The following is a 10,941-nucleotide window of genomic DNA, read 5'->3' as shown; positions in this document are numbered from 1 at the left end:
ACCTCTTGTGTGTGAGCGCCCAGGGCTCACGCCTGACATCCTACCTATTAAGGAGGCTGAGATGCTCAAAGCCAGCCCGGGGCCGTGTAGTCTGTGAGACGCTTATCTCCAGTTAAACACCAGAAAAACCGGAATGGATGCTGTGGCTCAAGTGGAGCCTTGAGCTGAAGAGCTCAGAGACAGCACCCAGGCCCAGAGTTCATGCCCCAGGACTGAGAAAAAAAAAAGACAGAAGTGGAGGTGTGACTCAAATGGTAGAGCCATCAGCCTTGAGCAAAAGCAGCTCTGGGGGCCTGGGAATGTGGCTTAGGGGTGAAGTGCTTGCCTCCTGTACAGGGAGCCTTGGGTTCGATTCCTCAGTACCTCATGCACAGAAAAAGCCAGAAGTGGTGCTGTGGCTCAAGTGGTAGAGTGCTAGCCTTGAGCAAAAAGAAGCCAGGGACAGTGCGCAGGCCCTGAGATCACAGCCCCAGTTCTGGCATTAAAAAAAAAAGTTTAAAAAAGAAAAAAAAGAGAGGACTGGGAATATGGCCTAGTGGTAAAGTGCTCGTCTCGTGTACATGAAGCCCTGGGTTCTATTCCTCAGCACTACGCACATAGAAAAAGCCAGAAGTGTCACTGTGGCTCCAGTGGTAGAGTGCTAGCCTTGAGCAAAAAATCCAGGGACAGTGCTCAGGCCCTAAATTCAAGCCCTTGGACCTCCAGATACACAACAACAAACAAAAACGTCTTCTGAGAGCCAGGCAGGAAAAGCTCCCACCAGTAATCCCTTCTACTCCCAAGGCTACCATCTGAGGATCTTTGTTCTTTTCCATGCCAGCTTCATCTGGAAAGTTCCCTTAATCACCTGTTTTACCATTAAGCCAGAAGTAGATATGTGGCTCAAATGGTAGAGCACTGGCCTTGAGGGGAAAAAGCTGAGGGACCCATCCAGACCTGAGTTCAAATCTCAGTACCAACACACACACACACACACACACACACACACACAGAGAGAGAGACGGAATAACGTTTTATTAGTAAAGGTTTGTCTCCAACGTTTGCATTAGCTTAGGCCCCATACAGATTGTCATAAAAATCCTATGGCACCAAGCTGCCATAGTCTGCACACAAATCGGCTCTCACAAAGACCATTGAGGTGGATACCAAAAATCTCACCCAGGAACTTTTCTGATTCCCAGAGAAGAGATAACCACAAACTAGGTCCCCCTCCTTGCCCAGGGGCTTCTAGTTAAAAGGAGACCAGCAAAGAATCCTAAAGTTGAAGGCTGCAACACTTTGAAATACATTGCCTTGGGGCTAGGAATGTGGCCTACTGAGAGAGTGCTTGCCTAGCAGGCAAGACTCCTTGGATTCCATTCCTCAGCACCACACAAACAGGAAAAGCCGAAATGGCTCTGTGGCTCAAGTGGCAGAGTGCTAGCCTTGAGCAAAAGGAAGCACAGGGACAGTGCTCAGGCCCTGAGTTTAAACCCAGGACTGGTTGAAAAAAAAAAAAGAAAGAAAGAAAACAGAACCTCTGCCTTATGATACAGGATCAGACTAGGTACTAAACCATGGACTTATGGAGAAAAGAAAATGTAGGTATATACACAATTGAATATTATTCAGCCATTAAAAAAGAATGAAATCTTGCCGAGTACCAGTGGCTCACGCCTGTAATCCTAGCTACTCAGGGGGCTGAGATCTGAGGATCCCAGTTCAAAGCCAGCCCTGGTAGGAAAGTCCATGAGCCTGGTCTTCAGGGAGCCAGCAGGAAGCCGGAGTGGATGGGGTTGGCTACAGCAGCAGGCACACTTGGGAGTTCTTGTTGGACTTTGGCTCAGTTTCCAGGGCTGCCTCGGATCCGGGGTCCTGGAGTGCTCCTGCATCAGCTGCCAGCTCTTCTCTCCTCCGGGTCTTCACCATCCACACAGCCTTCTGGAAGTTCTGCAGGGCATCCTGCGGTGAGGCCCTGGCAGCCAGGCACTGGAACCGCACCCGGATGAGCCGGCCCTGCCTGGTGGGGGCCATGAAGCCATTGGAGGTAGGGATGATCCTGTTCACCATGGCGTGGACAAACTGGACAGTCAGCAGAGTGCCTGCAGGGGTGACCAGAAGAGGAGAGGTGAGAAAGCTGGGAGCGAGGCGTGGTGGCCCACACCTGTAATCTCAGAAGCCACCCAGCAGCATCCTCTAAGACCAGGGAGCAGAGAAAGAACATGGTGAAACACCAAGGACTCACCGTCCAATACTCTCCACACAACAATTGAGCCATCCTTCCAGGCCGAGAACAGGTACTTGTCATCTTGGGAGAAGCACACGCACTGGACGCCCCTGCTGAAGGAGCTCTGTGGAAAACACACCCAGACATCCTGATTGTACCCAGGACATGGAGCCCCTAGGAACCCCTAGAAACATTGGTCAAAGGAAACCCTGCAGCCCATTTTCCAGGACCCAGGGGTTCAAAGCCAGCCTGGGCAGGAAAGTCTATGAGCCTCTTATCTCCAATGAACCACCATAGAACGGGCAGTGATGCTGTGACTCACAGTGGTAGAGTGCCAGCCTTGAGTGAAAAAGAACTCAAGTAATACATCCAGGCCCTGAATTCAAGCCCCATGACAAACTAAAAAAAAAAAGTAACAACTGTTTATTTGTCACCAATCTAGGGCTACGTTAGCAGGATTGGGGGTGTGGCAGTCCACGCACTGTGTAACTCATCTCGAGCTTCCACTGGCAGGTCCTCAAGTCCCACAGACACAGCAGGCCATCCTCAGAGCTGCTGACAGCCAGCTGCTCCCGGTGGCTGACCTCCACACTCGAGACTCTGCTCCTGTGGGCCTCCAATGGGAACACTTTGGAAGTGGCACACTCGTACAGAAACAGGTCACCGTTGGTCATGCCGTAGGCCACGCGGGAGTCACCCAGGATAGCCACAGCAGTGATGGTCTCAGGGAGCTGGGTGTAGAAGGTGAATGTGGGCCCGTCGACCACAGGGCAGGGGTCCCCAGGGCCAACATTCAGGACGAGGATGATGTGGTCATAGGCCACAGCCAGCCGGTCCTCCTTCTTGCTCAGAGCCATGCAGTGGACGGCTTTCCGGGCCTCGGGGGGAGGGATGCACAAGACGTCCTGTGTGGAGTTCAGGGGGAACACCAGCACAGTCCCCGAAGCCAGGCCGGTGAACAGGAGCTTGCTTTGCTCAGCTACCTCCAGACACCGCACTTCACTGGATGCATCCAGTGCACCGCGCTGCTCACCTGGCCCACAGACAGAGGGTGCCGCATGTCACACAACTCCTTCACTAATTTCACACTTCAGTGACTTTTTCTTTGGGGGCCAGGGAGGTGGGAGTGCAGCCCAGGACCCCACACATGCCAGGCCAGCAACCCACTCTGAGTGACACATACCAGCCCCATCTGAGCTCTTAAGTCCTTACTAAACTCATTTGGATTATTTTATTTTTGAGCCACAGCTCTACTTCCAGCTCTTTTGGTGACTAATTGGACATAAGAATCTCACAGGCAGGGAGCTGGTGGCTCAAGCCTGTAATCCTAGCTACTCAGGAGGCTGAGATCTGAGGATCATGGTTCAAAGCCAGCCCAGGCAGGAAAGTCGGCAAGACTTTTTTTTTTTTGTCAGTTGTAAGGCTTGAACTCAGGGTGTGGGTACTGTCCCCGAGCCTCTTTGTCCTCGAGGTTAGTGCTCTACCACTTGAGCTGTAGTGCCACTTCCAGTCTTTGAATGATTTATTGGAGATGAGAGCCTCACAGGGATTTTTCTGCCTGGGCTGGCTTTGAACCACAATCCTCAGAACTCAGCCTCCTGAGTAGCTAGGATTACAGGCGTGAGCCACAGCACCTAGCCTGGCAAGACTCTTATCTGCAATAAACCACCAGAAAACTGAAAGTGGAGCTGTGGCTCAAAGCCGTAGAGCTCTATCCTTGAGTGAAAAAGCTCAGGGACAGTGCCCAGGCTCTGAGTTGAAGCCTTAGGACCACCATCACCAACAATAATGAATAAAAGACCCCATCCTGTGGGGACATAGTGAGGAGCGGTGACATCGAACCCTCACACTCATCAGGCAATGCCCTGCTGTCCAGATGTTGGATCTGGAGCCCTAGCTGCTGTGGGCAAGCATCTGGGGCAGGTGCCCCCCCACCACCCCCAGGGGATTCCGATACCCCCACCCTCCGGGGCATCGCATACCAACCTTCCGCCAAGTCCCAGATGGTGACTTGGTTTCTGTCCCCGATGCTGGGGAAGTAAACATAGCTTCCATTGTGGGACAAGGCTGTTATCCCTGTGCGGTCCAGGAAGGGGGCACAGGCCCTGGGCTGCCGCATGCGGGTGACATCCCAGGCTCTGAATGTCGAAGACTGGGGTGAGGCCCCAACCACCAAGGCCCCAGCCCGGATCAGCATGCTGAGCGGGGCCCCCAGGCCGTCTAGGAGGCCCAGCAGGACGCCCTGCTCAGACAGGCTCCACACCTGAGGACACAAACCACAGAACAGTTGGCACCAGTGGCTCATGCCTGTAATCTCAGCTACTTCTACCTCCCATCCCTCCCAGCCAACTGCTGTCTGGCTTGAGCTCAGCGTTGTGGCTTTTTGTGTCAATTGTGCCCAAGAATCCAAAAGAATCATGGTTTCTTTTCCAGACGCAGAAATGAGGACTTGGGTGGGGGCAAGAAATGGAGGTCCTGGATCAACCCTGACCTGAATGAGTGCATCCCGGGACCCAGTGACAATCAGGTTATTCTTAGGACCAAAAACAGCTGTCTCTACCACATCCTCATGTTCCAGATCAGTAGCCATGAATCGGTGAAAACCCTGTGAGTCCGCCAGAAAGATCCGCACAGATTTTCCAAAACCTGCAACAGCAGGGACCGCGTTACTGCACAAGAGCTTCCAGAACCATGAGAGGCCAAATAAATAAACAAAAAAAATTTTTTTAAACTTCTTTTCTCCTTCGTAAGTTAAGTACTTTGGATATTCTGTGACAGTGATGCACAGCTAGTGAATATGGGAGAGAGGAAGGAATCAAGCAAGAAAGTAAGGAAGAGAAGGAGGGAGGAAGGAGGAGAAGGAGGAAGGACAGAAGAAGGCAGGCAGGCAGGAAGGAAGGAAAGAAGGAAGCAAGAAAGGAAGGAAGGAGGGAGGGAAAGAAGGGAGGGAAGGAGGAAGCAAGGAAGGAAGTTAGGAGGGAAGGAACAAATAAGGAAAGGAGGGAGGAAAGAGACAGGAAGGGAAGGAGGAAGGAAAGTGTGAGAGCCTGAAGATCTGAGCTTTGTGATGGGAAAGGATCGGGAGTTTGTAGGCCTCCTTCTCCCAACATATTCTCAGAACACTGAGTGTTTTCTGGAAAGGTCAGTCCTGGCTTAACGGGAATTCGGATTTCTATCCAGAGTGTGGTCTAACTCCACCTTACACAGCCTGGGAGCCTAGGAGTAGATGGAGGTTTATGCAAATTGTAAACTGTTTACTGTTTATCTCTTTCCTAAAATGAGGAACTCATCTACCACTTGTATTATTAGACTGTCTGGAGTCCCTGTTTATTCCTTAAGTTCTGCACATACTTCCCTCTATGAAGCTAATAAAAACCTTGGTGAATGGAACCTTGGAGTCTGAAGCTGGCTGAAGGCCACAGGCCCCCTGACTCCCCAAGCCTCAGTTCCATGGTCGGTCTGGTCTCTGTGACTCTCTTGCTCCTGGTTGTGGTGGCTTAAGGGGCATGCAGTGGGTTGCCACATGAAGGGATGAAGGAACAAAAGGAGGGAGGGAGGAAAGGAAGGAAGAAAAGGAATCAAGCAAGAAAGGAAGGAAAGAGCGAAGAGACAAGGAAGGAGGAAGAAAGGAAAGAAGGAGGTCATTTGTGTTGCGTTTTCCGTGCTGACTGGAAAGCCTCCATGGAGGAGGTACAGGGGTGGCGGACAGCACGTCCCCAGCGCGGGCACACATGCGCCTCTGCCCTGCATTGGGCAAGTGGCCTTGGCACGCGGGAGGTTTGGCCATTGCCTAGCCCTGGGGCCCAGCCTGGGAAGGCAACGTGGTGACCTGATAATAGTGGCCCCACATGGAGGACGGGGGCCGGGCCGTCTCCCTGTGGCCTTGGAGGCCGAGCCAGGTGCCTCTGGCACCAAGCCACATGGGCAGGGAGGGACCGGCTGTGCCCCACGAGGACCGCATCCACCGTCACGCCCTCACTGCAGGCTTGATGTCTATCCTGGAGCTGTGGAGATTTTGGGGGACCCCTCACTAAGCAGGGAGCTAATTATTTCCCAAAGCAATGGGAGGGCACCCCCAGCACCCAGCGATCAGCAACGAGGTCCATGCCACCTGCCGCCAGGAGAGATCCATCTTCAGACACCTCCACCAGTCTCACAGCTTCTGGAAGCTTCTCTAGCAATCTGTCTCCCTTTGTGGATATCTGGGCAGAGACAAGGTTAGCTGTGAAGTATTTTTCTAGGGCTGAGGTGGAACAGCTCAGGTTTTTAATCTCTCCCCCGCCACACCAGCTGCACAAATCCCTTAACTTCTTCTCTGCCCTTCATGCCTCAGTTTCCCCTGCTAAATGAAAAGTGATACCAGAAGCTGAGCTTGTGGAGAAGCATTGCCCTACAAAAATGTGGCTAATATTGATGATCAACATTCTTGCCACTGGGGATATAACCCACCATGCAGATGGCCAGAGAATATTTCAGAATTCACCCACTGGCTTTCCACATGAGATAAAAACAAGTTGGAAGCCCAACACCAGTGGCTCATGCCTGTAATCCTAACTTCTTCCAAGAGACTGCAATCTAAGGATCGTGATTCAAAGCCAGCCTGGGCAGCAAAGTCCATGAGACTCTTATCTCCGATTAACCACTAGAAAAACCAGAAGTGGCACCGTGGCTCAAGTGGTAGAGCACTAGTCTTGAACAGAGCACAGAAGCTCAGGGACAGCACCCAGGCCCTGAGTTCAAGCCCCAGGACTGACAAAAAAGGACCAGGTTAGAACAGGAGGACTGTGGTTTAGATGTGGCTCACTGGCTGGGGTTTTAGTCTGGAACTTTCCATTCTCTTGACCTAGTAGGATTATAGGCATGAGCTACAGTGCCCGGCTCACCTATGGCTCTGGAGATGGGGTAATACTGACATCCTGGTCACAAAGCCGCTTACCAGAGAGACAGAGCCGTTGCTAAAGCCAGTGACCACGGTGCCCTGCTTGTGGAGGGCTGCTGCACACAAGGGGGTCTCTCCTTGGACACTGCTCAGACGCTGCTTGCCCTGGAGCTCGCCCGAGGCCGCGTTCCACAGGCTGACCACACCGGCCCAGGAGACAGTCAGCAGGCGGGTGGGGGCAGCCAGCATGGACGCACACAGCCAGGGGTCCGAGGCCTCGCCCAGGATTCTGAACAGCAGCTCTGCCGTCTCCAGGCCCCACGCACTGATCTGACCAGGAGTGGAGGGAAAGATGGGGTTTTCCAGAATCAAATCCAAAACTTACTCTTTTCAAATGCTAGTCCTGGGGTCTGAACTCAGTGCCTGGGCGCTGTCCCTGAGCGTTGCCCCTTGAGCCACATCGCCACTTCTGACTTTTCTGGTGGTTCATGGGAGATAAGAGTCTCACAGACTTTGCTGGCTTTGAACCTTGAGCCGCAGATCTCAGCCTCCTGAGGAGCAGGGATTACAGGTGGGAGCTACCAGGCCCATCTTGAACTCTTTGCTGTCCCTTTGCAGAGGGACAGTGTGTGTTATCTTTTTTTTTTTTTTTGCCAGTCCTGGGGCTTGGACTCAGGACCTGAGCACTGTCCCTGGCTTCTTTTTGCTCAAGGCTAGCACTCTGCCACTTGAGCCACAGCGCCACTTCTGGCCGTTTTCTGTATATGTGGTGCTGGGGAATTGAACCCAGGGCCTCATGTATAGGAGACAAGCACTCTTTGCCACTAGGTCATATCCCCAGCCCTGTGTGTTACCTTTGACCCTGACGTTAAGTACACAACTCGCTTTGCTTCGTCTACGTGAAGGCTCCGGGTCTGAGGAGTCAGGGAGTTGACTGAGCCTCCATCCCAAATGGTAAGTTGCTGGTGGCCCGACAGTAAGTCCCACAGGCACAGTGTGCGGTCCTTTGAGGCAGAGATGGCGCGGGTCCCTTGGGCGAACACCTGCACGCACCACACCTCACCTGCAGTGGGACATGGGTGGTCAGCTGGGTTCAGGACCAACCTATCCGTAGAGCCTGCTTAGAATCCATCCTCAGATCTCAGCCTCCTTGCGTAGCTGGGATTACAGGTGTGTGCACCAGCTCCAGGCTGAGATGTTTTGAAGGGTCTCTAGTTTTCTGTTCTAATTTTCAGCTCAGCTCTCTCTTTCTCTTGACTCATTTCGTAAGCCAGGAGTGATGGAGCGAGGAGAGGAAGATGAAGACCCCACCCCACCTGTGTCCCGAGCCTCACCTGTGTGCCCGGGGAGGAAGTGGACCGGGTGCTGCTGCTCCACGTCCCACACGGCCACCACACCATCGTGCGTGCCAACCACCAGCCGCTGCTCCTCCTGGCTCCACGCCATGGCGGTGATGCCTGGGGCCACACAGAGACGACTGCCAGGAGCTCAGCAAGTTCGAGAACAGCCAAGGCCACGTGGCAGGCGGTGGCAGGGAGGGGATTTCTAGCCAGCCTTTCCCATCCTGATTCCCAGCGTGGCTATGAAGTTTGTTTCTGTGTGTGTATTCCTCCTGGGTGCTGTCCCTGAGCTTTTTCCCTCAAGGCTGGTGCTCTAACTCGTGAGCCACAGCTCCCCGTCTGGCTCTTTGTTGGCTCATTGGAGATAAGAGTCTCATGGACTTTCTTGTCCCAGTTGGCATTGAACCCTGATCCCGATGAAAGATCAGCCTCCAGAGTAGCTGGGATTAAAGGTGTGAGCACTATCGCCCAGCTTGGCTGTGAAATTTAAAGTTCCCTTCAGGTAGGAAAAAGGCCCTAGGGCCCTAGGGCTGCTCTGTCCTGAGTTGTCTTTGCCAATTCTGCTCCCAAGGCATGCTGGGCAATAAATATCTGGGTACAGTTTTTGGAGTGGGAACAAATTCTGGGGCTGCACGCTGCTCAACACCTGAGCAGGTGCAGGGTGCTGGTGTCTCGGTGCCTTTGGGTGCAGCCATCCGCAGCTTGTGCCTGAGCAGGCTGAGCCCAGGGTAGGCCTGCCACAAGCCCACCACTGCCAGATGGGACAATCGTGGTGGCCTAAATGACAGAGAAATGGCCGAGGGCACTCAGGACCGCCCCACCCCCACCCCATGAGACTTCCCACCAATTCTAGCTGACAGCCCCACTTTCTTGAAATCCCCAGCTTAATTGAAGGCCTTGCCGGCCTAGGGGTTGCTAGGCACCCGGCCACGGGCATTATGGGATGGCAGCCTGACACATGCGCAGATCCCTCCAGAAAAATAATTCTGCCAAGTCATGGTCCCTCCCCCACCCCCAGCTCACACCCCCCCCCACCCAAAAGCTGAAATTTTGTATCCAAGCGCTGGGCTGCAGAGCTGCTCCTGATGCCCACCCTGCCCCCTCCCTGGCCTGGGTGTTTTTCCTCTCCCCATTAGACTCCTGGCTTGCAGGCCTTTCCTTTTGTGTCTCTCAGTTGATTCCTGGCTGGGGAGGCAAGAATCTGGGGTGTGTCCTCCCCCAGGAACAACTGTCCCCCACCTCTGTACTTCCCCCCTGAGAAGCTGTCTGCTGACATTTTGGCAGGCCCCCAAGGAGACTGATGAACACCCTATATTTTGGTCAAACATACCCCTGCCTGGCACTAGCAGGGCATGGCTGCTCCCTTCCTCAGTTTTCCCACTCAGGGAGTGGCTGATGAGTGGATGGGGGCTGTGGGATCGGGGCCACTGCAAACTTGAAGGAGTCAAGGCTTGTGTTTCTGCCTGGTGGAGATGATGTGTCCTCAGAAGGTGGGGGAGGGGATTATCTTTTTTCTGTGTTTTTCTTCTCACACCCTCCATTGGGACCTTGTCACTTTTTTGTTTCTTTAATGAAAAAAAGCTGAGCCCCAGAGTGGGGAGAAAGCGTCCCAACATGAACCTGGGGTGGGGGGGAGAGAAAGAGAGAGAGAGAGAGAGAGAGCGCAAGCAAGCACACCATCACCATAATGCCTAATGTGCTTAGATCACCAAACAGCAGTTATGGAGCAAAGTCCCTAACCTGGCCCAGTAACTCATGCCTGTAATCCCAGCTACTCAGGAAGCCGAGATCAGGGAGGTTCAGCCCTGGGCAGAAAAATCCAGAAGACTCTTATCTCTAACCACCAAAAAGAAAGAAGGAAGGAAGGAAGGAAGGAAGGAAGGAAGGAAGGAAGGAAGGAAGGAAGGAAGGAAGGAAGGAAGGAAGGAAGCGGTGACTTAAGTGGGGAGAGCGCCAGCCTTGAACAAAAGCAGCTCAGGAACAAAGCTCAGGCCATAAATTCAAGCCCTAGGTCCAGCACAGAAAGAAAGAAAAACAAGAAGAAAGAAAGAAAAAAAAAAAAGAGCTCACAGCCCATGTCAGTGCTGGCTAAGTAGGTGAGTTGCATAGCTAAATAGTAAAGAGGGGAGACTATGTCTGGGGGTCACAGGAAAGCAGCTCCCAAAGAGAACTGCTTCAAACTCCGCAGAAAACAGACCCAGGCCTCCGCACCTGCATCCTACTTCAGCGTTTTGCATCCTCGGTTCCTTTCTTGTAGGGACCCTGCCTCAAAGCCCAGAAAGGGAAGGGAAGGGAGGGGAGGGGACCTGATTGAGGACTGCAGCCACAGATCTTCTTTGATTGGCTGATTCCTTACACCTCATTTGCATGTGACGCGTTCTCCAGTGCAGTTCCCTTAGTAACTCGTTTTGCTTGCAAGCTTTGATTGGCCTCTCTTCTGAGATTCTTTTTTTTTTTTTTCCCCTTGCTAGGTACTGGGTGCTGTCTCTTAGCTTTTTTGCTCAAAGCTGGCATTG

At 52.9% G+C, this 10,941-nt stretch overlaps 1 protein-coding gene across 1 annotated transcript in view; it reads right to left on the bottom strand.

Moving 5' to 3' along the window:
- Positions 1-1,676: 1,676 nt before the first annotated feature.
- Nwd1 (NACHT and WD repeat domain containing 1) overlaps positions 1,677-10,941 on the bottom strand; it is a 29,224-nt gene continuing 19,959 nt past the window's right edge. The window contains exons 11-19 of the mRNA XM_048342705.1: positions 8,420-8,542; positions 7,940-8,148; positions 7,143-7,415; positions 6,318-6,408; positions 4,698-4,852; positions 4,193-4,469; positions 2,689-3,239; positions 2,225-2,330; positions 1,677-2,081 (exon numbers count right to left, since the gene is read on the bottom strand). Of these exons, the coding sequence (XP_048198662.1) occupies positions 1,780-2,081; positions 2,225-2,330; positions 2,689-3,239; positions 4,193-4,469; positions 4,698-4,852; positions 6,318-6,408; positions 7,143-7,415; positions 7,940-8,148; positions 8,420-8,542 (2,087 nt within the window). The 3' untranslated portion in view covers positions 1,677-1,779. The remainder of the gene's footprint in view (positions 2,082-2,224; positions 2,331-2,688; positions 3,240-4,192; positions 4,470-4,697; positions 4,853-6,317; positions 6,409-7,142; positions 7,416-7,939; positions 8,149-8,419; positions 8,543-10,941) is intronic.

The sequence above is a fragment of the Perognathus longimembris genome, chromosome 3 (genome assembly GCF_023159225.1).
Source record: "Perognathus longimembris pacificus isolate PPM17 chromosome 3, ASM2315922v1, whole genome shotgun sequence".
Taxonomy (NCBI): Eukaryota; Metazoa; Chordata; class Mammalia; order Rodentia; family Heteromyidae; genus Perognathus; species Perognathus longimembris.
The sequence above is the reverse complement of the archived record's forward strand: the minus strand, read 5'-3'. Positions and strand labels throughout refer to the sequence as shown.